At 50.2% G+C, this 26,832-nt stretch overlaps 3 protein-coding genes across 5 annotated transcripts in view; 2 read left to right on the top strand and 1 right to left on the bottom strand.

Annotated features, from left to right (window-relative positions):
* The first annotated feature begins 1,396 nt into the window (after positions 1–1,396).
* LOC310697557 (cocaine- and amphetamine-regulated transcript protein-like) overlaps positions 1,397–26,832 on the top strand; it is a 46,738-nt gene continuing 21,302 nt past the window's right edge. Inside the window, exons 1-3 of one of the 2 annotated variants that reach the window (XR_014521046.1) lie at positions 1,397–1,535; positions 1,824–1,907; positions 4,597–5,147. Coding sequence is in view for 1 of the 2 variants with exons in the window: in XM_083484280.1 (XP_083340406.1) it covers positions 1,407–1,535; positions 1,824–1,907; positions 4,597–4,704 (321 nt within the window). In the remaining variant the exon portion in view is untranslated. Of the gene's footprint in view, positions 1,536–1,823; positions 1,908–4,596; positions 6,118–26,832 lie in introns of those variants that run through there. The other variant, XM_083484280.1, reaches the window with a different exon arrangement.
* LOC310697339 (zona pellucida sperm-binding protein 4-like) lies at positions 6,143–20,900 on the bottom strand. Of its 2 annotated transcripts, XM_083483912.1 has the most exons (12): positions 20,287–20,900; positions 18,832–18,953; positions 18,250–18,349; positions 15,450–15,605; positions 13,762–13,949; positions 12,899–12,996; positions 12,566–12,693; positions 10,824–11,013; positions 8,672–8,819; positions 7,186–7,273; positions 6,931–7,044; positions 6,143–6,328 (listed from the first exon to the last, which is right to left on the bottom strand). In XM_083483912.1, the coding sequence occupies exons 1-12, from the start codon at positions 20,450–20,452 to the stop codon at positions 6,168–6,170; spliced, it is 1,659 nt and encodes a 552-aa protein (XP_083340038.1). In that variant the 5' UTR covers positions 20,453–20,900; the 3' UTR covers positions 6,143–6,167. The 2 variants fall into 2 exon arrangements, with proteins under 2 accessions (XP_083340038.1, XP_083340039.1); XM_083483913.1 differs by lacking the exons at positions 18,250–18,349; positions 18,832–18,953; positions 20,287–20,900 and adding an exon at positions 17,273–17,478.
* MAP1S (microtubule associated protein 1S) overlaps positions 20,988–26,832 on the top strand; it is a 20,635-nt gene continuing 14,790 nt past the window's right edge. Inside the window, exon 1 of the mRNA XM_083483621.1 lies at positions 20,988–21,169. Coding sequence (XP_083339747.1) covers positions 21,010–21,169 — 160 coding nt within the window. The 5' untranslated portion in view covers positions 20,988–21,009. The remainder of the gene's footprint in view (positions 21,170–26,832) is intronic.

Genomic DNA, 26,832 nt, shown 5'->3' with positions numbered 1-26,832 from the left:
AGCCATCCTGGCTAAGCGCCCTCAATAGCTCTCTCCTCTTCCAAAGCCATCCAGGTTGGTGGCCATTGCTGCCTCTTGTGGGAGAGAGTTCCACAGTTCAGCTCTGCACTAGGTGAAGAAATCCTTCCTCTTATCTGTCTGCATCATTGGATAGCTGCGAGTTCCAGTTTTACGAGGGAGCCTTTAAAATGCCGTTCAAAGTGCTCTGTGCAACCCAGAGGCTGTCACACTACCACCCTGGCAAAAAGACACCCAGCACCTGTGTTTGGCATTTTCTGTTTCCAAAGACACCCCAAAACAGAAGTCCAGGTCAAGAGAAGTCACAGTGCCACTCTCTTCTGCCCTGGTGAGGCCACACCTGGAATACAGTGTCCAGTTCTGGGCACCCCAGTTTAAGAAGGATGTTGACAAATGTCCTTCAGCAGCTGCAAAGTGCCCTGCCCTGATGCCAACTGAAAGAGACCCTCCAAAGGTTCAGAGGTCAGGTAGGTGGGGGTTCTGAGCCTCTGAACGCAGCCAGAAGGTGCTGGGCTCTCCTTCAAGGGAGATTATTCTACAGTGGTTGGGTGGCCACCCGCCAGGGGTTTTTCCACTGCAATTCCTGCATTGCAGGGGGTTGGGCTGGATGATTCTTGGGGTTCCTTCCAACTCTGCAATTCCATGATTCTAGGGTGCTCCCTGATTTTACAATTTTAACACATTTATATCGTGCTTCCTGATTTTATAGTTTTAACACTTATCTGTTGGGTTTCTCCTGCCCTACTCCAGAGGCCCCAGTGGTCCCACGGTGGACAAATAGCTGGAGCAATTAAAATCGATTGGCCCCTGAGTGAGGCTGGAGGTGTTTAGGTCTCCTTCAAACTCTCAGCATGATCTAATTTATTGCATTTGGGGTGGGTGAAGGAAAAAAGCTCGCCACAATCCCATTTCTCTGTGGACTCTAGTTCCTCTTGATGGACATTTATTTACTTTAGAATATTGGGTGACCCGGCCGTGACGCAGTTGGAAACCCTTCAAGATGACCCCATTGTGTGTGTGTTTTGGGGGTGGAGGAAGAGGGGGCCTCTGGGCATTCAATTACATCCTGCCAAGCTCCTGGGGGAAACTTTTGCAATTATCTCCTTTGAGTCAACAAGGCTGCTTGAAAAATTCATGGCACCCAAAGGGGCTATTCTCCTGTGGGTGCAAATTGGGTGACATGGGGTTGGCGTTTAGGTCTGTCTCCAAAATGCAAGGTCCACCCACACCTGTTCTCAAGACAAGCCCCCCTAAAAAATGTGGGGGGGGGATAGAAAACCAGACACGCCAATGGGGCTTTTTGCAAGAGGGATGGAAATCTCAGCCGGGGTTATAAAGCCTTCTCTGCTGGCCAGGAGGAGAAGGCAGTCGGGTCCTGGTTCAGCACCATGGCCAGCTCCAAGCTGCCCATCCTCTGCCTAGGGTGCGTCCTCTTGCTTTTGGGGGCCAGAGAAGAGGTGGTGGGACTCCGGGGGGCCGGTGTGGGTGCCCAGGAGAGCCAGGAGGAAAAGGAGATGGTAAGCTGGGAAAGTGATCCTTGCTGGTGGGGCGGAAGCAAGTTGCTCAGGGCAGGGGGATCAGTTGGGAGAGCAAGAGACTCTGAATCTCAGGGTCACGGGTTCCAGTCCCGTGTTGGGCAAAATATTCCGGCAGGGGGTTGGGCTGGATGATCCTTCAAAGTCCCTTCCAACTCTGCAGTTTTTGGATGTCCCTTCCAAATCTTCAGCTCCTCTGCACCCCTTCAGCTCCTTGGGGGCCTGTTTTACACTTCTCTGAGCAATGCTGCCCCCCCCTTTGCTCTGCAGATTGGAGCCCTGAAAGAGGTTCTGGAAAAGCTGAAGAACCACCAGCTGCCGTCCATTGAGAAAAAGCTGGGCTGGGTGCCCTCCGTAAGTATTCTCAGACTTGCATACTTTCCCCTTGCATTATGAATTGTTCTGAATTATTATGCCTCCACTGCCCTGCTGGACATCTTTGAGAGAAGAAAAGGCTCAGGAGTGAACCCTCCACAAATCCAGAGTGGAGTCCCTAAGGCGGTTGGATGGCACCTTCCACGCCTCCTCCTGGGCAACGCCTGATAGCCCAGCTGGTGCCCAATGTCTTGCTCTGCTTTCCTTTCCTTTGGGCCACATCAGCCAGGCAGAGAGGGGGGTTTTGTCATCTGGGCAGCTCAGGACCTCCAGACCCACAGCCCAGGCTTGTGCCCTGGGGAGGACACATCGGGGCTAACACAGGGGTTTGACTTCACCCCTTGAGAGGCACACTCCATTGTCTCTCAAGACAGATGGATCTCTCTCTCTCTCTCTCTCTCTCTCTCTCTCACACACACACACACACACACACACTAATTAACCATTTATCTATCCATTTAACTATTTTACTAATTCTTTAGCTCACACATTCTCATAGAATCATAGAATCCTAGAGTTGGAAGAGACCACAAGGGCCATCGAGTCCAACCCCCTGCCAAGCAGGAAACACCATCAGAGCACTCCTGACATATGGTTGTCAAGCCTCTGCTTAAAGACCTCCAAAGAAGGAGACTCCACAACACTCCTTGGCAGCAAATTCCACTGTCGAACAGCTCTTACTGTCAGGAAGAGGAGGTTAAGGGGTGATATGATAGCCATGTTCAAATATATAAAAGGATGTCACATAGAGGAGGGAGAAAGGTTGTTTTCTGCTGCTCCAGAGAAGCGGACACGGAGCAATGGATCCAAACTACAAGAACGAAGATTCCACCTAAACATTAGGAAGAACTTCCTGACAGTAAGACAGTGCTTGGCAGGGGGTTGGACTCGATGGCCCTTGCGGTCTCTTCCAACTCTAGGATTCTATGATTCTATGAAGCAGGCAGATTCCACCCAGCTCTCCATTGACTGATTAGGGCTGGGTGATAGAACGTCCAAAACCGGTTTCAAATCCATATTGTGATATTGGTTTCATAATTTTTGACCTGGCAATATATTGTGAATCACGTGCCATGTGCTATGTAAAAATCACAATGTGAGAAAAACTGAAGCCAGCCAGTGCGTATTTCAGACATCGTGATAGATTTATACATTGCAATACTGAGCCGAGTTGTTAATTCTTTTAAACAGCCATCAGAACATAATGCTCATGTCCACTGACTCCCATCCAGCCTTCCATGGTGCTCTTTTCTATAATGTATAGGATGGGTGAAATGTAATTTAGAAGCTTTATGCTCCTTTACTGCTTCTATTTTACCCCTTAAATGCGTTAATTCTAAATCATTTAACTACCAATTCTCATCTGTTGCTAGACTTTAAATCCTGCATATGTTTTAACATAACCAGATTTTTCCAAATATTCTACAAAATATTTCCATTCAAGGAATTTTTCCTCATTCTTTAATTCTCAGAGTTAGTCTAGCCATCTCAGATTAGTCCATCATCTTCATAAGCCAATTTTCTTTCGCTGGGACTGCCTCTTCTTTCCATTTTTGCATGTATCCTTGCTGCCATCGTAACATACATAAACAGATTAAATAATTCCTTTGGAAGCTCTGGTCTAACAAAAAAAGCCTCAGGTTTCACTTTAAACATTTTTAAAAACTCATTATAAATCATTTCCCAATCGCCTTTCTGCGGGGCCACCACCAGCCGGTGATATATGATGATGTTGGAAGGGAGCCTGCAGGTCACCTAGCCCAACCCCTGCAATGCCAGAATAAACCAGATATTCCCCAGCCCTGTTGACCACCTGCCTCTGATGCAGCGGGTGGGGGACACCCCTCTTGCCTCAACCCCCACCCCACCCCCCAACATCACCAGACTTTCCCAGGAACAGCTGCACATCCCTGCCTTGCAGGGGGTTGGACTAGAGGACCTCCGGGTCCCTTCCAACTCTGATTCCGTCTCTTGAATTCAGCCACTTATTATTGAAAGGAAGTGTGTGGAACAGGTCTCTGTGTTTCGATTTCTGGGAATGGAGTTGAGAGATGACCTAACCTGGGGAGAAAACAGCAAAGACCCGATGAAGAGAGCACAGCAGAGGTTATATTGTCTGAGAATCCTCTGGAAAAATAATCTCTCAAAGGACCTGTTGATGGCATTTTACCATTGGACTGTGGAGAGTGTATTAACTTGTGGTCTGCGTGTGTGGTTTGGGAGCAGCACGATCTGGGGAAAAACAATGTTGTCCAGGGATGTAAAGACTGCGGAGAGAGTAATTGGGTGCACTCTTCCCACCTTGGATCAAATCTGTGTTTCCAGGTGCCATAGGAAAGCTGCAGAGATAGCGCAGGATAGTGCGCACCCCGGAAATGATCTCTTTCAGCTTCTGCCTTCTGGAAGAAGGTCCAGGGTTATAAAGACTAGGACTAGCCGCCTGAGAAACAGTTTCTATCCAAATGCGATTTTGGTTTTAAACACGGTGTAAGGAGTCTCTATGGGAGTATATTGTATTTAATTATGGGGCATCAGAGTTTTTAGGGGGCTAACCAGGCTGGGATAGCAGACTTGTTGGTTTCTGAATGTCTGATGTAGATTTTTTCAATTTCATTGCTGTGTATGGGACAATGACAATAAAGATTATCGTATCTCTCCCACTTTGCAGTGTGATGCCGGGGAGTCCTGTGCCGTCCGGAAAGGGGCGCGCATTGGCTGGCTGTGCAGCTGCCCTTGGGGGACATCGTGCAACCTCCACATCCTGAAGTGCTTGTGACGAAGCGGAAACAGAATGGCGGGGGGGGGGGAGGATAAGTTTTTGGACCAAAGGAAGCCTTTGCTCCCCGCCCCCCCATAAGCCAAACCAGCAGCTGGGGCAACTGCAGCACCCGAGTCTTGATGTGACCCAGGAATGGAGCAGGCAAAGCCAGAAAGGTTCATTACACAGACAGGCCATTGGGGGAGTCCATTTAGCTATTGTCTATACTGACTGGCAGCAGCACCAGCAGCTCTCCAGGGTTTCAGCCTCAGGGGTGCTGCAAGTCTAACCTGATGATGCTGTAGTGTAGAGAGTTGAACCCGGGACCTTCTGCAGGCAAGACTGCTGGACTGAAACCTTTCCCTCAAAAATAAAGCTCCATGCAGGAGCAGACAGCAACAACATCCCTGAAGGGTGGGCCACCCAAACGCCACTTAAATAGAATCACAGAGCTGGAAGGGGTCACCCAGCCCATAAGGCCCCTTCCTCAGCTCCTGTTTAGATCATCCCTTCGTCGTCATGAGGAGAAGAATCCCATTTCACTTATTTTAGGAGCAAGAACAGCTGCTCTGCATGCAGAAGGTTTCCATCTTCAATGCCCAAGAGCAGCATCTCCAGGCAGGGCAGGGAAAGACCCCCCCCCCGCCTGCAACGCCAGAGAGCTGCTGCCAGCCAGTGCAGGCAACACTGAGCAAATGTCCCCATTAGGAATACTTCTAATTGCCGGGATCGGCTCCCCCTGAAAATCTTCTGCTCTCAGAGCCACAGAGAGAAGAGTCTGCTGCGGATTCGGATGCGAACAAGAGAGGGCAGCAAAAACGAGCCGACTCCTTATGCATCCCTTCCAGGGATAAAGCAATTTATCTGCATTAAAAGCTCCTCCCCCCCCCCCCGGCCAAGGGGTGGAAATTTTGGGGAGCATCTCCGATCCCCCCAGCAGGGAGCAGCCAAAGATGGGAAAGCATCCTCCTAGCACAACTGTGACCTGCTGAGTTTAGGGCAAAAAATGGGGTGTTGTTTTTTAAAAGCCCGAGAAAATAATAAAAAAAGAGTTTCAGGCAGTGCTGGTTTATTTGTGTCTGTGTTGGTGGGGTGGGGGAGCAGACAATTTGGGGGTCCCCATTTGTGAAAGGCAAAAAAGACTGACATCTAAGGGTGTGAGAGTTATAAAGGCCAGAGGGAGTTCTGCCAAAAAACAAAGCTTGTGGACTCTCCTTTGAAGCAGAGGTTGGAGGGCCACCTGTCAGGGATACGTCAGCTGAGATTCCTGCACTGCAGGGGGTTGGACTAGATGATCCCTGAGGGTCCCTTCCAACTCTATGATTCTTATGACAAAATAGCCTGTATTCCCAGCCGAGGCAAAAGGGTGAAGAGGCAGACAGGCTGCCCAGACGCCGTGGGGTCAAGTGGGACAGGCAGGGAGGCTGGCTGGCCCAGGGAAGACAGGAGCCAAGCCTTTTCTCTCTCAATTTTATTTCCTCTCACGCATAAGGAAGGCTTTGGCCTCCCACAGCCGCCTGGTGCTTCTTCAGGGCGACGACTGAGAACATCCCCACGGCCAGAACGGCCACCAGGCCGGCCACCAGGAAGAGGATGTTGTCCCACTGCATCAAGGTCGAAGGGTAGAGGGATTTGGGGGACACTAAGAGAAACAGAGAGAAATGTAGAATTAACAGTAACCCCAAAGAGGCAGGGTTAAGAGAGGTTCGGGCTGCAGACACATTCAGCAGCTTAAAAACTTCAGTTGGTAGCATGCAAGGCTTTTAATCCCAGGGTTGTGGGTTCGATTCATGCGTTGGGCAAATGATTTCTCTCTTTCTCTATAAAAAGTTTATTGGAGGTTTTTTAACATATTGAGCACTAAGATCCAAACACATTCATAATAAAAAGCAGTATGTCAAAAAGTTAATAATGAAGAAATAGAAGATCTCCAGATAGATGCCCTGTTCTTCTGGCTGAACCGGGCATCTAGCCCCAAAGAGGATGCCACTTAATTCCTGAGCACGTGCAAAGCGAAGGCTAGGAATGCCTCTGCATGAGCCGGGGCGGTTTATAGGGCTGGAGACTCCCAGGGTCTCTCCCCAGAGGCCACGCATGTCCTTTTTTATACAGAATATTATTTTATTCTTTTTCGCAAAGAGGCTGCTGATAGCCTGACCAAGTAAAAGCTTTTTCTAGCATCATGACTGGTGGGGGACAACTGAATAAAATCTACTCCCCCAAAAATTTTGCCTCCCGCGTTACCTTCGTGAACGACCGTGTCCGCGTCCTTGTGAAAGAAGTTCACAGGGCCGTCTGATGTCACCAGGGTCAGCCACTTCTCAGGGAGACGGCGCTGCCCAGACGATGCTCTGCGACCTGGAGGTGGGAGAAACACATTGGGGGGGGTTCAGGGAGGGGGGGAAGCACCTGGACGACAGCCGTGCAACAATCCCCCACTACTTGGCCTGGCCCTGCCCCCAAATCCCCCCACAGCCTCAGAAATAAACGGGGACTCACTCCTGCCAAGAGGATTTGTGCTGCAGGAAATGCGGCAGCTCTCCAGGGCAGATGGGGCGCAGGCGGAAGCGCTGCAGTGGAAGTAGACCTGGATTGGGGAAGCGGGGCAGAGAGAGAGATACGATATGATAGTCTTTATTGTCATTGTCCCATGCAGAACAATGAAATTGAAAAAATCTACATCAGACATTCAAAACCAACAAGTCTGTTATCCCAGCCTGGTTAGCCCCCTAAAAACTCTGATACCCCATAATTAAATACACTCTCCACAGTCCAATGGTAAAATGCCATCAACAGGTCCTTTGAGAGATTATTTTTCCAGAGGATTCTCAGACAATATAACCTCTGCTGTGCTCTCTTCATCAGGTCTTTGCTGTTTTCTCCCCAGGTTAGGTCAGAGAGAGTGATGGTTTAGGGGCAGCCCCAGGGGGAAACCGAGGCAAGTTCAAAGCGAGTCTCCCAGCCCCCCCGGTTGGGGTCAGAAGGTTGTGTGCAGAGCTGAAGGACTCCTGCAAAAACACTGCAGACCCCACACCTCTGCCCCACAGACCCTCTTTGTGGTGGCGCTGCATTGGCAAATGGGGCAACTGCAAGCGCACTCCAAGTGTGACCCACACCCATTTTTAAAACCCAATAAACACCAGCACAAAGCTTTCTGTTGAGCACTTCAGCACTGAGGTGCAGAGGCAGCCCCCCCCCAGCAATAGGAAAATAAATTTCCATTTTGGGGCATATTAATAATGATAATTTTGGGCAGCTTCCAACAACTTAAAACACAGTATTTTATAAAGCAAAAATTCTCCTAATGGACGCCGTTTTGCAAAACCCTTAATGCAGCGGTTCCCAAATGTTTTTCCTCTGGCAACTCTTTAAGCATAAAAATTTACACATTATTTTTGCCGACAAGAAATGCATTAGGAAACACAGCCAGGATTGCCCTTGGTATCCCTTGATTGCTCTTGTTCTCATTTCAAAAAGATATCTATTCATATTGTGCAAATACATTTATTTTTTGATACTATACTTAAATTATTTAATGCTTCTCTGTGTTTTTTGATGTATTATTGGGAGCTGCCCAGAGTGGCTGGGGCAGCTGTCAGGTGGGCGGAATAAAAATGAAAAGGAAATCAATTATTATCCTCCTCCTTTCCCCACCACACTGGCCATCTTCTCCTGCCACACCAGGGGGGCCCTCCACACCCTTCGAGAAACCATTTGGGGGTAACACACGTTACCCCTACTTTGTGCAATTTGGCATCTTTGGCCAGAGCAGGGCATTGCAGGATCTGCAGAGATCCAAAGTTCAACAGAACGGCTCCATGTTTGGGCTGGTGCATTCTGCCAGCAGGCGGCTTTAAGTGCAAATTGCCTCAGATTTCTCACGTGTGTGTGTGTGCGCGCACGCACCCCCCCAAACCCTAGATCTCTCCTTGCAGGGACGGTCAGCTCCACCCCCGCAACCCGGCGCCACTGCAGAAGACTTTACCTGCCCAGAGAGCACCTGCTGGGAAGCGCCATCCACAAATGTGAAAGTGCTGACCACAAAGCGCTGGTAGTGCGTTGGAAAGGGCAGCCCAGAGTCGGCCCCGATGGGCACCAGCTGCGTCCGGTAGTTGTCTCCCTTGTAGGGGCACCTGAGGCAGAGCAAGAGGGATTGGTGGTCTTGAGATTGCGTGGCTAGAAGAGACTGGGCACATCAGAACGGACTCCTTTCGCATCAAGGCCCACCGGACATCGCCGAAAACTTTGAGCAGAAACCCCAAAGGTGCCTAGCAATACTGTAGTTCCGTCAGACATTGGCTCAGCATTTCAACAGAACTGAGGTCAAAACTTTGTCTCACCTTCGCTGCAGCCGGGGGGGGGGGGGGAGATTCCAGGCACCGCCCTTCCAGCAGTGCTAGAAATCCCCCAGGCGCCAGGCGCGTTTTGCAACTGATGTGGGTCCAATTGCGACCCTGTGGAGATCTCTGGGCGCCAGGTTGGCGACTCGCCTCTCCGGCTTCCTTAAGCAGGTCAACAGAAGAGCTCACTGACTGCATTTATATCACACTTTTTTCCTCCAGAGAGTCCATAGGTCACTCCCTTCCTCAGTTAATCCCCACAACGACCCTGTGAGGTAGGTGAAGAGGCCGCGACTGACGCCAGGTTCCCCCAGCAAGCTTCATGACGGAGTGGGGATTTGAACCCTGATCTCCCAGGTCCTCATCCAACACTCTAACCCCTACACCCCACTGGCTTCCTAGAGTCCTTCTGCTAGGGGGAAGTTCTATAAATTAAGCCAGTAAATAAATATAGGGAAAGCAAAATATCCCTACGAGGAGGATTTGAAATATTTTCCTTGAAGCCTGAATTTGTTTCATTCTGGATAGTTTTATATGATGATCTAATGTGCTGCAAATCGCTAGGAGATTTTTTCTTCTTTAAAATATAAAACAGGATTAAGAATAATAATAGATTACAAACTTGTGTAATCACTACAATGGGTTCTGGAGACGTAATATGAGGATTCAGTATGAACAACTAGGCCATCACTATATGGCGCCGCCACCAGAAGACTAGAAAACTGGGCAAAGAGATAAATAGTAAGTTTTCTAAATAATAAATTCCACAGGAAAGAAAGGTGCCTAGACATTCCGCTGTGGTGACCACAACTTGTGTTTCAGGTGCCGTTTGGTGATTAGCTTATATATCTGAGTTTCTAACGCTGATCCACAGCCTCCCCTGTGACCTAAGGTTAAAGACTCACAGATGAGCCTGCAGAGAACAACCAAAGCTGATTATCAACCCACTTAGGAGCTCAGAGACCTTAATATCGCCCCTCGGAAAATCCCCACGTCAAAGCCTCCAGCAACGCACAACCGGGCATTCTCCATTTCAGTGGGAATCAAACAATTCTAAAATAAAATGGTAAGTATAAAAATTATACTTAGCAAGAGGGTTGGGTAGTCAGCGCAGCCAGAAAGCCACCATGAGACCCTTTTGGCCTGAGGTTTCATGGACAGGAAGCCGAGCAGCTAGTTCCAGTGTTAGTGATGACCTTTAAAGCCCTAAACCAGGCAGAGGCAAACTCGGCCCTCCAGATGTTTTGGGACTACAACTCCCAGCATCCCTAGCTAACAGGACCAGTGGGTCAGGGATGATGGGAGTTGTAGTCCCAAAACATCTGGAGGGCCGAGTTTGCCTATGCTTGCTCTAAAAAGGAGCGTCTCCACCCCCTTTGTTCAGCCGACACCGAGGTCCTCCTCTGAGGGTCTTCTGCTGATTCCCTCACTGCAAGAAATGAGGTTACAGGGAACCAGGCAGAGGGCCTTCTCGGTGGTGGCGCCCGCCCTGTGGAACGCCCTCCCATCAGATGTCAAGGAAATAAGCAAGTATCTGACTTTTAGAAGACATCTGAAGGCACCCCTGTTTAGGGAAGTTTTTAATGTTTTGATGTTTTATTCTGTTTTTAATCTTTTGGGAGCTGCCCAGAGTGGCTGGGGAAACCCAGATGGATGGGCGGAGTATAAATCATAAAACGTTATTATTTAATCAGAAGCTCGAGTCTTTCTGGAAAACTGAGCCGGCTCGCCACAAACACCCCTGCGCCCGTTTTCGTTACCCGTAAGTCTCTGCCCCTGTGCCCAGCCACCACTGACCCATCCTCCAGCAGCAGCCACTGTGGTTTCTGCAACGGGTTTGTGCTGGGGGTGGCCCAGCAGTCATGCAAGACCAGGACTAGGGCTGGATCCGTCCTGGCAAGGAGACGCACTTCGACATGGACTGGGGCTCGCAGGACCTTCACCACGGGGTAGTCCAGGCCGGAGTAATAGGAGGAATACTTGGCATCTGGGGAGGGAAAGAAGTTGGAAAAATTACTGGATGGAGAAAAGGTTTCCTTCTCCGCCTCTGGAGAGACCCGAACTCAGGGGCATCCAGGGAAGCTGGAAGTTTCAGGAAGTCCTCCTTCCTGCAGCGCAGAGTTTGGAACTCCCTGCCACAGGAGGTGGTGATGGTTCAGTCGGGAGAGCAGGAGACCTCAGGGTTGTGGGTTTGAGCCCCGTGTTGGGCAAAAATATTCCTGCCTTGCAGAGGGTTGGGCTGGATGACCCTCGGGGTCCCGTCCGTCTCCACGATCCTATGATTCTGCTGGGAAATGGATTGAGGAAAGCTTCCCTCCCTCTCTTGCAAGACTAGAACTCGTGGACAAGCCGGTGGAGCTGAATGCTATCAGGACGGATAAAAGGAAGGACTTCTTAGTTAAGCTGTGGAACTCCCTACCACAGACGATAGGGATGACCTGGATATTTTTAAAATGTGGATTCACGGAGGAGGCGGCGGTGGCTATGGATGGTTACTAGCAAGGATAGCTTATTCTGCCTTCGCAGTTGGATGCCTCCGTTTTTCCAAATACCATTAACTGGGAACTACAAGAGGAGAGATCTGCTCTCGAACTCAGATCCTGCTCGCAGGCTTCCAGCTGGGGCATCTGGTTGGCCACGTGAGCAGAGAATGCCGGGCCAGAAGGGCCCCACTTTGCCCAACCCAACTTTAAGGGTCTTCCAATGCCCTAATGGAACCTCCAGCTCCAGAGACAGTCTATCTAGACTCCCCAGTTCTCTGGGGCACTTGGCCCCTGTGAGAACAGGATGGGCCCCCTTGGGCCTGATCCAGCTCTTCTTACGTGCAGTTTACGTTCAAGACCGGGAGGAAGGATCCTGTCCCACCAGAGGGGGCAGATAGGGCCCTCTGCTCCCCAGCCAACCAGGGGGAGACCCTTTCCTCCTGACTTAAATTTTATGGCGGGCTTGAGAAATTGATTTTAAAGTTTCACAGATTTTATCTGAGATTGCATTGTGCGTATCTGTTTGGAGGCTTTAAAAACTGGCTGGATGATTCCATAATTATAAGAATCTGGTATAATCTTAGAAGGTGGTGCATTTTTAGAAGCAAGACCCTTTTGAATATATTTATTTCAAGGATCCACAGCCCCTTCTTCAGCCAAAAAGCCTCCCAGAGCTGCTAGAAATTGTTCAGCTTGGCTGTGCATTTTTTGATGCTGCATTTATCAATTATGACTACTTTTGTTATGCTGCAGTTATTTGTCTCACATTCTAAGCCACCTGGAGCATGGTTTGAACTGTGGAAAGGTGGCATAGAAATAGAAACAGATATGCCATAAGATCAAGATAGTCCCTACTTGCAAGCTTATGATCTCACCCCCCAAAAAGTGCAGCACACAAGGAAAGAGGGAGAGGGAGGGAAGAGGAAAACTTCTGAGTTTGCCACTACATCCCTGAGCCAAGACCCTCTCCCAGCACAGGAGCAGCAGAGACCCCACGAGAGCCAATGGTGCTTTATTGGGGCTCCCCACTCCAGCCCCCCAAAACCAGCCCCTCACCTCGAGCCAGCCTCATCTCCAGCGTTAGGGGTCCTTGCTCGGCGACCCCGGCTGGCGGAGGCGGAGTGGCAATCTGGACGCCGACCGGGAGAGAATCCTCTGCAGAGTAGCTGCAGCGGACGGTCAGCCTGCCAGAGAGCAAGGAAATCATTGGGGGTTTTGTATTTTTATTTATTTATTATTATTATTGAAGAGTCTAGTCCTCCTTGTTCCAAGGGGAGGACGCAGGAATAAGGAGCACCAAGCCTTCTGCATGCCAAGCAGGCGCTCCGGCCCTCGGCTCCGGCCCTTGCCTCCCGACTGTTCTGCTGCACCGGCTTCCCCACTTCCTACCTGAAGTCGCTGTCGCGGGTGATGGAGCCCGATGGGGATGCCAAGACCTGCCTGTCTGCCACCAGCTCATTCTCATACATGTGTCGGCTGCCGGATTCCTGGGCAGAGAAAGGAAGGCCATTGGTGGGGGGAACCCTCCCTGCAGGGGAGGGACTACATATAAACACAGCCCTTTCCCCAGCCGCCAAAAAAGACCCGGCCGCCTAGAGACACGCCTGCTTTCCTGTGGCCACCCTCCTGTTTATCAGCGAGGAACAGCCACAAGACACTCAGAAAACATCGGAAGGCAGCCCTGGGCAAGGAAGGCTTCTTTGGGTTCTTCTATTCTGTTGGAAGCTGCCCCAAGTGGCTGGGCAAGCGGGAATTTCAGTATTATATATGTTTGTATACCGCCCTAAACCCACAGATCTCAGGGTGGGGAACAACATGAATTTGTTTCGTTCCAAGTTGTTCCATTTTGATGTTTTCAGGTGTTGCAAACCGCTTCAAGATTTTTTTCTTTAAAATATAAAGCAGTATAGAAATTGAATGCATAAGAATAAGCCAGTCAGATTGGTGGGGTACACTTAACAAAATTATTATGATTATCATTAGCAGCTGGATTTGTAACTTTGCAAAATAGTGGCTTCATCGCCCAGGCGAGCCAAGGGTCTGATTCTGTACCCCACAGCCTCCCAAGTCCCTGTTTAAATCTCTCCCGCCCCCCCATTCATGAGGTCTAGAAGCTTTCTTTTGTTTTAGGGAAGCAGCGCCTTCCTCTGCTCCCCAAAGCATCTCTGCCCACAGAGAGAAGCGGAAGAGAGCAACAAGCGCAGTGTCACTCTGGCCGGCTGGCAACCCCCGTGTGTCTCTCTACCCGTTACCTTGAAGGTGGTCCCGCAGGCGGACAGCGGGAACTGGAAGAAGACGAAGCCGTTGTTCCTGGAGGCCGGGGCGCAGCGCTCCCCCTGACCGCTGGCCAGGCGCACAGAGCCCAAGCGGAGGGGGGGGCGCGTGGCGTGGCGGGAGAGCGCAATGGAGAAGTGGCCGTCCGGGGTGCAGCGGGCAGTCACTGGCGGGCAGAGCGGGAGAGAGGAAGGGAACCTTCAGAATCAAGCAGAATCAATCTCTTTCTGCATGCAACCACGGCAGCGCAAATGGTGTCCGTGAAGAAATGGAGGGCACAACACCGACAAAGGAGGAATAGCAGATGGAATTGACAGAATATATAGAAGTGGCTAGTAGAGTAAGATGAAAGAATTCTCAAGGAAGACTGGAAATGTCATGCAGAATATTTGAAAAATCATTGTAGACATATTAAAACATTAACAGGATAAGGATAAATTCAGCACTAAGCTATAAAGAAAGAAATTAATAATAATAATAATAATAATAATAATAATAATAATAATAATAATAATAAATTATTTATACCCCGCCCATCTGGCTGGGTTTCTCCAGCCACTCTGGGCGGCTTCCAACAGAATATTAAAATACAATAGTCTATTAAACATTAAAAGCTTCCCTAAACAGGGCTGCCTTCAGATGTCTTCTAAAAGTCTGGTAGTTGTTTCAGTTGTAAAACAGAGAGAGAGAGAGAATATGGAATAATTAGAATATGCAGCAGTAAAAGGTTAGTCAAATGATCAATGGAAGGGGAAGGGAAGTTGATAATGAAGGCAAGGTTTGTATTTGGTAAAATATTGTGCAAATTTGTAAAATTGATAATGATAATTTGGTTGCTTTTTTAAAATTCAGAACAGATCCCCAAGATTATGGCACAGCAGGGGGTTGGGATAGATGACCCCTGGTGTCCTCTCTGGCTCATATCACAAGAGAAGTCACCAGTTACTCCCTGCAAAAGGCCCAGTTCTTTGCGATGGAGGAACAGTCGCAGCATTGGGGGCTTCTTTGTGGAGAGAAAAGGCAAAGGGATTATAATAAACAATACAATTTTCATTATTTATACCCTGCCCACTCCAAAGATTATACAAGGACAAAACATTATACAGTACAATTATGCAGCAGACAGAGAATAGATTTCCCCCCTCTCTCTTGCAACACTAGAACTCGTGGCCAGACAAGGATGGCGGACACTGGAAGATTCAAAGGTCTTCTTCAAGCAACGCAAACTGTGGAACTCCCTGCCCCAGGAGGAAATGATGGTCGCCAAGCTCAAGAACAGAAGAGCCTGCTGGATCAGGCCCACGGGGGCCCATCTAGTGCAGCCTCCTGCCCCCCCAGGGGTCAGCCTGGTGTCCCAATGAAAAATGGGCAAGAAGAGCAGCGTGTAAGAGCTGCCCTCTCCCCTCCCCAGCAGCTGGAGAAATTGCTGGAGGAGGGAAAGGCCTTGGAGCAAAGAGTGGAGCTCAGGGATGCCCAAGGAAGATTTGGGACAGGGAAAAAAAAAAGGACTTCTTCAAGCAGCACAGTTGAACTGTGGAACTCCCTGCCACAGGAGGCCGCAATGGCCACCAGGAAATTCCTCTTCGTTGCACAGCTGCGAGTTCAAGTGTCGCAAGAGAGCGGGGAAATCTTTCCCGGCTCAGCAGGATCCCCAAACCCAACGCACCTTTTTTGGCGTAATAGCAAGGCACCCCCCTCTCTGTCGGGTTGTAGCAGCAGCCCAGGCCCACACACTCCGCCTGCTGCACTTGGTGGGGGCCGCAAGGGAGCCTGTCGGGGGCCGGGACGGACGAGCAGTGGCTGGCGCTCGGGGTATCCAGAGCTGGAACGAGAGAGGGAGCTAAGTCGAGGCAGATGGCATTAGGGTGAAAGGTCAACCTTCCGGGTTTATTTTATTTTTAAGATTAGTTTGGTTGTTGTTGTTAATTAATTAAATTTGTACACTACCCTATCCCTGCAGGTCTCGGGTGGTTCATAAGATAAAATCACAAGATAAAAGCATAAAATGCATAAAATGAGACCTGCAGGTACAGGGTGCGATACTAATTCAATTAATTGATTAATAATAAATAAAAGATAAGAACCAAACGCACAATCCCCCTGTTAAGTTGTGGGCGAACATAGCAGATGACACAGTGATTTCTCCAGAGGAGCTCTTTATTTTGTAAGCTGGACAGAACTGAACAGCAAACAGCTCAGCCGGCCGGCTTTTATAGGCAGCCGTCTATCAACATTGTAGCAACAACAACCCAGGGTTTCCCGCCTAAAGTAACTGACGTGGACCTGAGTGAAAACTATCTCCACTATCCCCCTGCTGGCCCAGGGTGAGAACTTCAGTACATAACACCCCCCATGACAACATATTCTGAAAGGGCACTTGAGGAGAATGTGTGCCCCCTATCCATGGGGCAGGTGGCTTAACCAGGCGCTGCAGCCACGCTACGTTTCCTGGATCTTGGGCGCCCTTTTCAAAAAGCTTGCTCATTTCGCAAGGATCCAGCGGCAATTGGCAGCCGTTTGGGTTTCACCAGCTCGGGGCGTCTTGCAGCTCAAAGCCAGCGAGGCGAACAGAATTTGTCTCTTACAATTGCATCCACAAAGACCCACAGAGTCTCTCTTGCAAAAAGTAAGATAAAATGAGAAAGACCCACCTCCACCCCAGCCTACTGGATGCATTTGGCATTACCTAAAACACAAAACTCGAAATATTTCATTAAACTCCGAAGGATCTGTCTTTCTCAGGCAGTGCTGCCCCAGACAGAGGTATGGGAGGCAAATGATTTAAGATGGACTTGATGACTATTACAGATAGATAAAAGAGGATTGACTCTACTCAACTATTTCGAGGGCCAGGATATAATAATGGATAAAACTGGCACATTACAGGCGATGTGCAGGGAGAAGGGATGAGTGGATTTTGAAATGGAAGTTGGAAAAGCTATTGGATCTGGAGCAGCAACAGAGGGAGGGGAAAAGAATAAAAAACTGGGGAGCAGTCAGATCTTAAATTTGTATTAAATTTTTACTAATCTGGTGATAATTTGTTTAAAATTATGGAAAACCAATAAAAAATAATTCGCAAAAAGGAGTAATATTTCATTAAACTCCAAGCTATGGTGGTGCACAGGATGGTCTATTTACAGCACTATCCCCTTGTTACAGAATTGTAGAGTTGGAAGGGACCCTGAGGGTGATCCAGTTCAACCCCCTGAAATGCAGGAATCTTTCGCCCAACTCGAACCCGTGACCTGGAGATTCAGAGCCTCGTTTCAAGGAGAGAGGTTTGCTGCTTTCGGGGCAACCCCATGCCAAACCCAAAGTCCCTCCCTCCAGCTCTTTGGGGGCGCCTTCAAGGCAAGTGGCGGCACTCCTGCCCTCACAAAGGACTAGAAACTTGAAAACTCCCCAGCTAGTTTTTCACTGGGCGGCTTTTGCCAGTCAGGCAGCCAGGCGTTTCTGCGGGGAGCCACCTGGCGAGCGAAGCCTTACCCCAAAACAGCACCTGGGGGTCTGCCAGGCTTCCCCGCTTGCCCACGTCGCCCACCTTCGGAGCAAAGGCCAGAGCCCCGCAAGGCCCATGGGCCAGCAGGACAGTCGCCAAGAGGTCCAGGAGGAACATCCTGGCCAAGACCCCGAGGGAGAAATGGGGCCGGGGGCCTTTCTCTGGCAAGTCACCCCTGGCCCCCAATCAGGGCAGGCTTCTCCCACGGCAACCCCGGCCCCCTTTATGAGCTCACCTGCCCCACAGGAGCTCAGCCCAGCCTCAGGCACCAGACTGCAGAGGCAGCGGACTACAAAGCCCATCGGCCACTGGCGGCGCAGTAGACTGGAGGGTGGGCCTGGAAGAGGAGGAGCCTGAGGAGCCACAGCTGAGACAGGGGGCGGGTGCTGGGAGTTGTAGCACAGCTTCCAGAGGGCACCAGGTTGAGGGGGAAGGGGAGCCAGCCATTTGGTTTGTCTGGATATTTGAAAGCTGCACTTTGAGAAGAACAGAGTGAAGGGTGTGTGTGTTATTTTGAATATTAGAGTGTGGCACTTTGTGTTGTGTACACAAAACAACAGAAGCAGTAGCAGAAGCACCAGCAAAAAACCCCCCAAAATCATGGGGCACAGGCCTGTCTGAATAGTCGCCAGGAATGGCTTCCCTGAAATCATCCTGGGAGCTGTAGTTCCTTCAGGGCGCTGAGATTGGTTAGGAGCCCTCTCGCCTCCTCCTAGAACTACCATTCCTAGAGCTCCCCAAACAGAGGGCCTGACTGCTGAAGCCCTCAGGGGGGGGGAGAGGTCCTGGCCATGTTCAGCACCCTTGAACTACAGTTCCCAGGATTCTTTGGGGGTCACTGTGATACTTTACACCCGTGGCACGCTCTTCTGGGCGTGGCGCCTGAAGGCAGGGGAGTGACCCCAGCAGGATCAGGAAGCCTCTGCCCCCAGAAGCCCCCCAGGAAAGCCCTTCCACGGGGTACCTAGGAGAGGTTCGGGGCAGCTCAGCTCCTCTTTGTAGGAGGTCATCCGTCCATCTGCCGCCAGGCCTTCAATGTGGACGGTCGTCCGGTAGCGGGAATCCTAGTGGGGAGAGGATGTTGGCGTCATTATTTCATTTTTCTAGCTTTATAGAATCAGAGCTAGAAGGGGTCCCCGGAGGGTCATCCAGGAACCTCTTGCCCAACGTGGGCCTTGGACCCACAACCCTGAGATTAAGAGTCTCATGCTTTACCAACCTTCAAGCGGAAGAACCAGGCTGTATTGTTTCCCAGCCCAAAAGAGCCCTGGGAACTTTAGTTTACCCCTAGAGAGTTACGGTTCCCAGTGCCCTCAAACTACAGTTCCCAGTATTTGGGGGGGGGGATGAATGTGCTTTAAGCGGCGTAGGGTTACTTCAGCACTCCTCCTGCCCAGCCACGAAGCTCACAGGGCAATCACAACACGCCTCCCCCTTCTCAGTCTGTCCTACTTTGCAGGGTTGTTGGGGAGGGGGAGACATGTTACTAGTACATGTTACTAGTTGGAGGGTGGGGCAGGGGCAGGCGTGCAAGCCAAGACCTTACCTGCGCTCTGGTGTAACACCCATCAAAGGCCACCCTCACCGCTACAGAGCCATCCGGATTGGGGAAGGCAGAAGTCCCACAGGTAGAGTCATTCTTCAGAAGATGGGGGTTACCTTTGGGATCTTATTTGGGGGAGGAGAGAAGAAGCTTTTGCCAAACAGGTTGTCGTTCCACAAATTATTACCCCAGCCCACAATCTAGAGGTTTGCTTTACAATCGAGCCTGATGAACTCTGCAAAGCCCAGAAGCTTGCTAGCTTATTTTAAGATACCCCAATATAGGGAATAACAAATGAATGGATTTCGGGATTTCCTAGCAGCCAATGAGGGCGTGCGCTTCCTTTGCTTTGTTGCCCAGGGTGGGGGTGTGTGTCTGTATTTCTTGGGGTGGGGTGTCCCTGGAGAAATACAGACCCTCCCACTTGGCGTGGAAGAGAGTGGTCCGCTTACTAAGAGATATCATATTAATTATATATGAGAAATAATTTACTTTAGAGAATAAATGCTTCAGTGGAGGTTCAAATGGGCAGTTGTTTTTCTATTTAATAGGTTCCTGGGTCCTGGTTCTCATGGTCAGGCTGCAAACCCAGTTTACTTGGGAGTAAGCACCACTAAGCTTAGCAGGATTTACTTCTGAGTAGACACCTGGGACTCTTTCCCTCCTGGTGCTTTATCTGCATTGCTGTTATTTATTACAATCAAGTTATCCCCCCCCCCAGCTGCTCTGCAAAGAAAGCCCTACTCAAGAGTAACCCCACTGGAATTAACTGACACTCATTCCTGCATGCAGATGAACAGAGGACCTCCTCAAATATTTGTAGTAGTAGACCCTTTGGAAAACAGGCACAACCAATTTAGGACCATTGGTTCCAGTGAGGCTCCTCTGAGTAAGCTAAATGTTGCCTCCGTCTGTCCCCAGTTGCAGTGAAGCTGCTCACCCAAATACTCATTTCTGGAGCTAGTCCCTAAGGAGGCTTTCAAAAGCCTTACAGGATGGAAAAGCAAAGGGCATGGTGCCAAATTAAATTGTTGGAGAGCCATGACCCTAAGGGTCATCCATCCCAACCTCCTGCAGCGCAGAAATCACAGCTAAGGGCCCTAATTTTTGGTGAATTAGACTAAGCAGTTTCAGTTGGAATTATGAGTTAATGGTCACCGTTTTGCACTTTGTGGCGCATAGTACTATTGGAATAATGCTTTTTCTAAGGGTGGAGGGCCCTGGGGGCAAGTTGAAGGGACTAAGGGGACAGAGGGTCTCCAGAAGGTTCTGGAGCCACTGCTCTATAATTATTAATATATAATAATAAATACATTTGTACACCATTGTTGTTGTCCAGACCTTGCAAGAAGCTCAGACCAACCAGGCCCCCGCCCCCAGTTTGTGGGATTCTTGCAAAAGTGGGTTTAAAATTCTTCTTTCTTTGAAAAAAAGCTGACTTCCCGCCCCTTGACTCACCCAGCAGCCTTATAAGAGATGAGGAGACCTTCGGTTGGGGCAGCAGGAGGAAAGCGAGGCTCTGCTCGTCGCAGGTGGGCAAGGTGGCTTCCCAAAAAGACCCCGCGGCGTCCGAGGGACCGACCAGGGTCCCCCCCAAAAGGAGGAGCAGCGCCCCCAAAGGCATTTTCCCAGGGATTTCCCACAACCAAATGCTCCTCTCGGCTGCTGGTCCCTAGGGAGGATTTTAATAGCCCGAGGAGGAATCTGATTGGACAGGGAGTCTGGGTGGGTCTCCTGCCGGGAGAAAGGGCCTGATCCTGCGGCGCACTCAGCCCGGCGGGGAAGTTCTTCTTCGGTCTACTTTGCAGAAAAGCACTTTGCGTATGCTCCATTGCTGAGGGGCGCCCGGTCTCTGCACGTCTTTGGGAGAACAGGCTTCCAGTCAGAAATGAGTGGATTGAAGTGAGTCAGCTGTTGAGTTCAGTGGTTCTACTCTGCGTATGACCAGCGCAGGATGCGACTTTTGTCGTTTTACACAAGGGCACCCTCGTTTTCCATTCAGGAAGCACTCTGCCCATGCTCAGGAGCGCAGCTGTGACCCTTCCGCGCATGCTCAGTGCGGCCCCGGGCCCCTCCCTCCAGGCCACGCCCCTGCGCTCCCCTCATTGGCGGGCGCTGGTGCGCGGGAGGCGCCTCCGAGGGTGGGGCGTCGGTGGGCGGGGCCAGCGGGCGCCTCACAAGATGGCGGCGGCGGGAGCAGCGGCCGTTGGAGGAGGAGGAGGGGGAGGGGGCGCCCCCCTGGCGGCCCCCGCCGAGGCCCGCTTCTCCCTCGTGGTCGTCTTCGGCGCCGGCGGCGTACGAGGCGGGCTCCGCGCGGCGGTCCTGAGGGCCGTGCGAGACGGTGAGGGGGGCCGGGAGGGGGGTCTCTCCCCTAAGCCAAGGGGGCGCGTGAGAGGTGGACCGCCTTTTCCCATCAGAGAACTGGGTCTCCCTCCTGCTCTGGATCCGAACTTGTGTCTTTAGGAGGATTTGTATTTATTTGTGTGTGTTTGTACGTTTGTTTCGTCTTCAGCCAAGTGTGTGTGTGTGTGTGTGTGTCTATAGGGGTCTACGTATATAGGTATAGTATTCTACAAATGCATTTTCCGTCTCGGGAAGTATATGCATATACAGGAAGCAAAGCAATATTGGATCATCATAATACCAGGATGCTTCTCGCTCCTCTCAGCGTAACACTGACACTCGCTCATTGGAAATGTTTTGACATTAAGGGTTGTACTGTATATCTAAACTTAGCCATACAGGGAGAAGGAGGAAAAAGAGGAGGCCCGCTGGGAAGAAGGGAGGCCACTGACTTGGCCCATTTGAGTAGGACCTATTTGTTGGATGCAACTTAGTGTTTTGTTAAGTATTTATTGAATTTGTATCCTGGCTTCTTAATCTGACTGGCAGCTTCAGCTTTCTTAAGCAGGTCAGCAGAAAACCTATCTACTGCCTTGGTCTCCCACCTTTTTCTGCAAGGAGTGCATGGTTCACCCCCTCCTCCATTAATCCCTACAACGACCCTGCAAGGTAGGCGAAGAGGCTGAGACCGACCCAGGGTCCCCCAGGGAGCTTCAGGATGGAGTGGGGATTTGAACCCTGATCTTCCATTTTTGCCATTGCAAAAAGATGGTGCCTAGGCATTCTCTTGCGGCAACCTCTGTTTAAGGTGCCCTTTGGAGGTTAGTTTATATACCTGAGTTTCTAACATTGCTGGCTGTGGTAACTTCAGAGCGGTTCAGAGTGCTGGACCAGGATGTGGAGACCACAGTTCAAATATCTGTTCAGCCTGAAACGCTGACCTTGGCCCAGACACCCCATCTCTCACCCTGACCTACCTCACAGGGTTGTTGTGTGGATGAAAGGGGTAGGGTGAGAACTATATCCATTACCTTGCACTCCTTGGAGGGAGAAAGGGCTAGATATAGGAAGATGGGGAGCTGATTTCCATGGAGTCATACCCTTAGTCCACATAAATTAGTATTGCCTGCACTGACTGGCAACATTGGATCGCCAGGGATTCAGGCAGGGATCTTTCTCATCCATTCCTGCAGATGCCGCTGGGGCTTGAATGCTTCCAAGGGCCTCCTGCTTCCAAGGCAGTCTCTCTGCTACTGAGCTCTGCCTTTATAAACCTAATGCAGAAGTCTACAAGCAAGATAAGATGAAAACATAAAACAGAAGAGCAGCAGAAGGCCGTTCTATTCAGATTGTTATTGTGTCTGGTGCATAAGCTCTCCCTCTTTCTCTCTGTTTGAGATGGATTTTTATTTGCTTACAAAACAACCTCCTCCTCCCCAATTCACGTTAGGTAGCAAAGTTTTCCCAAGCAAGAGGCTTGCAGCAATCAAAAATGAAATTAATTGTATACTCATCATATGCTGTCAGAATGTGGGATTTGCCAGGCTAGGCTGGCAAGTTGTGTGTGTTTTTGTTTTAAAATTAAAATACAGTGGTACCTCAGGTTAAGTACTTAATTCATTCTGGAGGTCTCTTCCTAACCTGAAACTGTTGTTAACCTGAAGCACCACTTTAGCTAATGGGGCCTCCTGCTGCCGCCGCGCTGCCAGAGCACGATTTCTGTTCTCATCCTGAAGCAAAGTTCTTAACCCGAGGTACTATTTCTGGGTTAGCGGAGTCTGTAACCTGAAACGTATGTAACCTGAAGTGTATGTAACCCAAGGTACCACTGTAATTTCATGTAGGAAGGCAATTGTCCATCCAGGCTTAGCACAATTTCCGTATCATCTTGTTGGTTTTTCAAGAGCCTTCTTCCATATTGCCCATGTAAAAAAAATAAGGTTGTCCTCTTGTGTTCACGCTTGAGAGTAGGTCCCTTCGGGATTGGCAGAGCTTGCTTCCAAGTAAAAATAAGATGCGAGTACGCAGCCACATGTGAATGTTACGTTGCTCCCTGTTGATGCTTCTTCCATTTTGAAAGCCTTTGATTTGAGCACTTTCCATTCAGGGCTCATTCCATGCAGCAAGGAGAACATACAGATGTTTGAGCATGAGTTGTGCTTGGATTTAAATACCTCAGAGGGCTTTGTAGGAGTGTTAAAACCCAGAGAGAGAGAGAGAGAGCAGCTTTTGTCAGTTTTCTCTTTTTTTAAAAAAAAGGAGTGTATGTTTGGCTCCTAAGAAAGCACTTTTGGGGCTAAGAAGCTGTGTGTGTTTGCAAAGGGAGCAGGGCTGGTTTGTGGCTTGGCTGAGGGAGCCGGGAAGAGAGCAAAGGAGCGGGGGTGAAATGGGGAGAGGAACCTGAAGCATGTGGGGTGGCTTGGTCTGGGGAGGGCTCTTGCGGGGAGTCGGGCCTGTTCCGGAATGGGTGGTGAGCTGTGGGGAAGGTGGCAGAGTGAGGGCAGACGAGAACATGGCTCTAAAATCGGTGTTCCGGGTGTGCGGCACCCCCTTCAAAAGCACGAGACCTCCGGGCCACCCCCTGGCCCAGAAGGCAGAGCAGGCCTTCCCCATCTCTGTTTGGCCTTCTTCCTCTGCTCTGGAGCATACGGCACCTTAAACCTAGATTACGGTTGCCACAGAGGATCTAGGCACCATTCCTCCTACCAATGACCCAGTGATGAGGAAAGCTTCACTGCGACTGCACACTCTGTTGTGTGAAGCTGCAGTGGTTCTGGGACCCTTGTAAGTAGCTAAAAATTCAGAATGTGGCCCCTTTGCCCCCAAAGACCGTCAGCCCCCACCCCCAGCTGGAGGGTTCCAGGCGAAGAAGTGTCATGCCTTTGTCACTGGAGTCACTCGAGTCTTTGCGATGGAGGCTGCGTCGCTGTGCCCTGGGGTTCAGGGGGGCAGAGCTCTAGTTGGCAAGTGAAACCCGGGCAGAGAGGCAAGTGCCATTTGAAGGATCCTGGCAGAATCCCTTCTCTTAATTGCCCTCTGAGAGCTAATTGCTCTTAATTGCTCCTGCTCTGCCTCGCCATACCTGCAGGGCCTGCGTTTTGTTCAAGGGTGTGGCCCAGCCTCTTCCGCAAGGTGCATTGTGAGGTGGGAGCCAAGCACACCTGTTAGGAACACAGCTGGCTGCCGAGGCGAAAGGCGCTGCTTGCCTCAGAGGCTCCACATCTGGTCGCACGCAGGGATTGGGTCCCCGAGAAGCTCTGGCCATGGAGAGAAACGTTCCATTTGCCAGGGTTGTGCCCAGCTCAGTTCTGCTCTGAGGAATGTGTTGGTGAAGGCTGTCTTTCTGAATTCAGAGCTATGTGAACGTAAGAAGAACCCGGGTGCAGCAGGGTCAGACCAAAGGGAGCCCATGCAGGCAGCCTCCTGTCCCCCCAGTGGACAACCAGAGACCCCCCCCCATGGGAAGCAGGACCAGAGTGCAGTGTGAGAAACTTAGATATATGTTAATTGCCAAATGGTACCTTAAACTTCAGTTGCAGTTGCCACAATGGAATGCCTGAGCGCCTTTTTTGCAATGGGAATTATCATTCTTGTCATTCATTTAATTTCTGTATGGCTTTATATTTTAAAGAAATAATCTCAACATGGTTGACAACACATTAGACCATCAAATAAAACAATCCACAACAAAACAAATTCAAGCTTCAAGGAAAATATTTCAGATCCTTCCCTAGGTGACATTCTGCTTTCTTCATATTTTTTTACCTGCTTAATTTATAGGGCTGCCCCATAGCAGAAGTGCTCGAGGAAGGCAGTGTGGCGTAGTGTTGAGAATGTCGGACTAGGACCTGGGAGATCAGGGTTCAAATTCCCACTCTCTCATGAAGCTCACTGGGGTTCCTTTGAGTCGGTCACAGCTTCCTAGCCTACCTCACAGGGTCATTGTAGGGATTAACTGAGGAGAGGGTGAACCATGGACTCTTTTCTCCAAAGTGGGGTATAAATGCAGTCAATGAGCTCTTCTGCTGACCTGCTTAAGGAAGCTGGAGGGACTAGCCAGATGGAGATGTGAGTCTCCAACCTGGTGCCCAGAGATCTCCATGTGGTCATCATTGGACCCTCGCCAGTTGCAAAGCACACCTGCTGCCTGGGCGATTTTTAACACTGCCAGCCAATCTGAGACTCCGCTTGGGAAGCAGGGCCTGAGAGCCACAGCAACTATCCCCACTTGGGGTTCTCAGGGACTTCCATTCTGCCTCAGGCTGACTCTGATCTTGTGTAGCTTCTTTGCCTCATGCAATAGCAAATGCAGCCACTTCAAGATTCTCTGCAGCCATGAGGTCTAGAACCTTGTTTTCTTTTCCTAAAGGAAAGCAGAGGCTCTTGAATCCTGGTGTTGGCTGGATACCCAGGCCTGCCTTCTGGCTCTTCCTCCTCTCGTGCTGGCCCCGATCCAGAGGCTTCTTCATTCTGTGCAGGTTCAGGCTGATTTGGCTGGAGCCTTAAATAGGCAAAAGAAGCAGGCACCCCGTCCCCTTCTCTTTGCTCTGAGCAGGAGCCGGGGGCAATTCTGGGCTGGCTCCAGGGGCCTTCCCGGGCAGCTGACTCCTCCGGGACTCTGGCTGAGGGCCATCTGGGCATCTGGCCGGTTGCGTGGCTGACTCAGGAGACGTTCCTGGAAGGGATGAAGCACTCTGGGTCGCCCGAGGGGCTGCTTGGAAGCACCACTGAGCTGATGTGTCAGGATGCGTCACTCCAGGGGGCGGGGAGGAAGGCCAGAAGGCAATGAGAGGGAGCAGCTACAGGGAAAGGTACCCAAAGTGGCCATTTGTATTTGGAGTCACTCTTCGCAACTGTGTGTGTCTTCAATGAACAAGGATAATAATAATAATGTGTTTTGTGCTTTTATATTATATTTTTATGTGGCAAACCGCCCTGAGGTCTGCGGATGAAGAGCGGTATACAAATTTAATTTTTTAAAAATAAAAATTGTTGCTCTAGGCCAGCAGGTTAGAAGGGAATCAGAGCTGAGGAAGTAGATTCCTTTGTTCTGTGGAAAATTTGTGGGCCTGCCCCCATTTCCTTTAACTGGAGTGGATTGTTGTTTTACAAATCAGCATTTTAAAGAAAGAAGATTTTATTTAAACCTTTGACATGCCACTTTCTAGCTGTTCCAGCACCTATGGGGCCAGCTTTGTGCCTCCTCAAGCCTGGTCTGTTAATGATGGAGCACCCCTATTCCCATACTCAAGCCCTGCTTTTTGTGGGATAGAGAGTCTAGGCCCTAGGACTTCCTTTGGTCTCATTTCGAGGCCTGCAGAGCTGCTGCCAGTCAGGGCAGACTGCACTGAGCTGCACGAACCTAGAACTGAAGAGTTGGAAGGGTTCCCAAGGGTCATCTAGCTCAACCCCCTGCAATGCAGGGATTGCAACTAAAGCATCCCAGTATAAGGCAACTCTTGATGTTCTTCAGGAAAAGGGGCAGCCGAAGAAAGAGATACAAGGGTGCACCCACCCCCATAGTTGGTTCAACTATGTTGGTTCACCAGCATGTGGCCGCTGGCAGATGTTCCCCAGGGAATGCGGCCTCTGTTTGAAAAAACCCTGCAGGGGCCACCTTGGCCTTCTCCGCTGCGTTGTCAGGCTTCCTCTGACCGGACA

The sequence above is a fragment of the Podarcis liolepis genome (genome assembly GCF_965112155.1).
Source record: "Podarcis liolepis genome assembly, chromosome: 18".
NCBI lineage: Eukaryota > Metazoa > Chordata > Lepidosauria > Squamata > Lacertidae > Podarcis > Podarcis liolepis.
The sequence above is the reverse complement of the archived record's forward strand: the minus strand, read 5'-3'. Positions and strand labels throughout refer to the sequence as shown.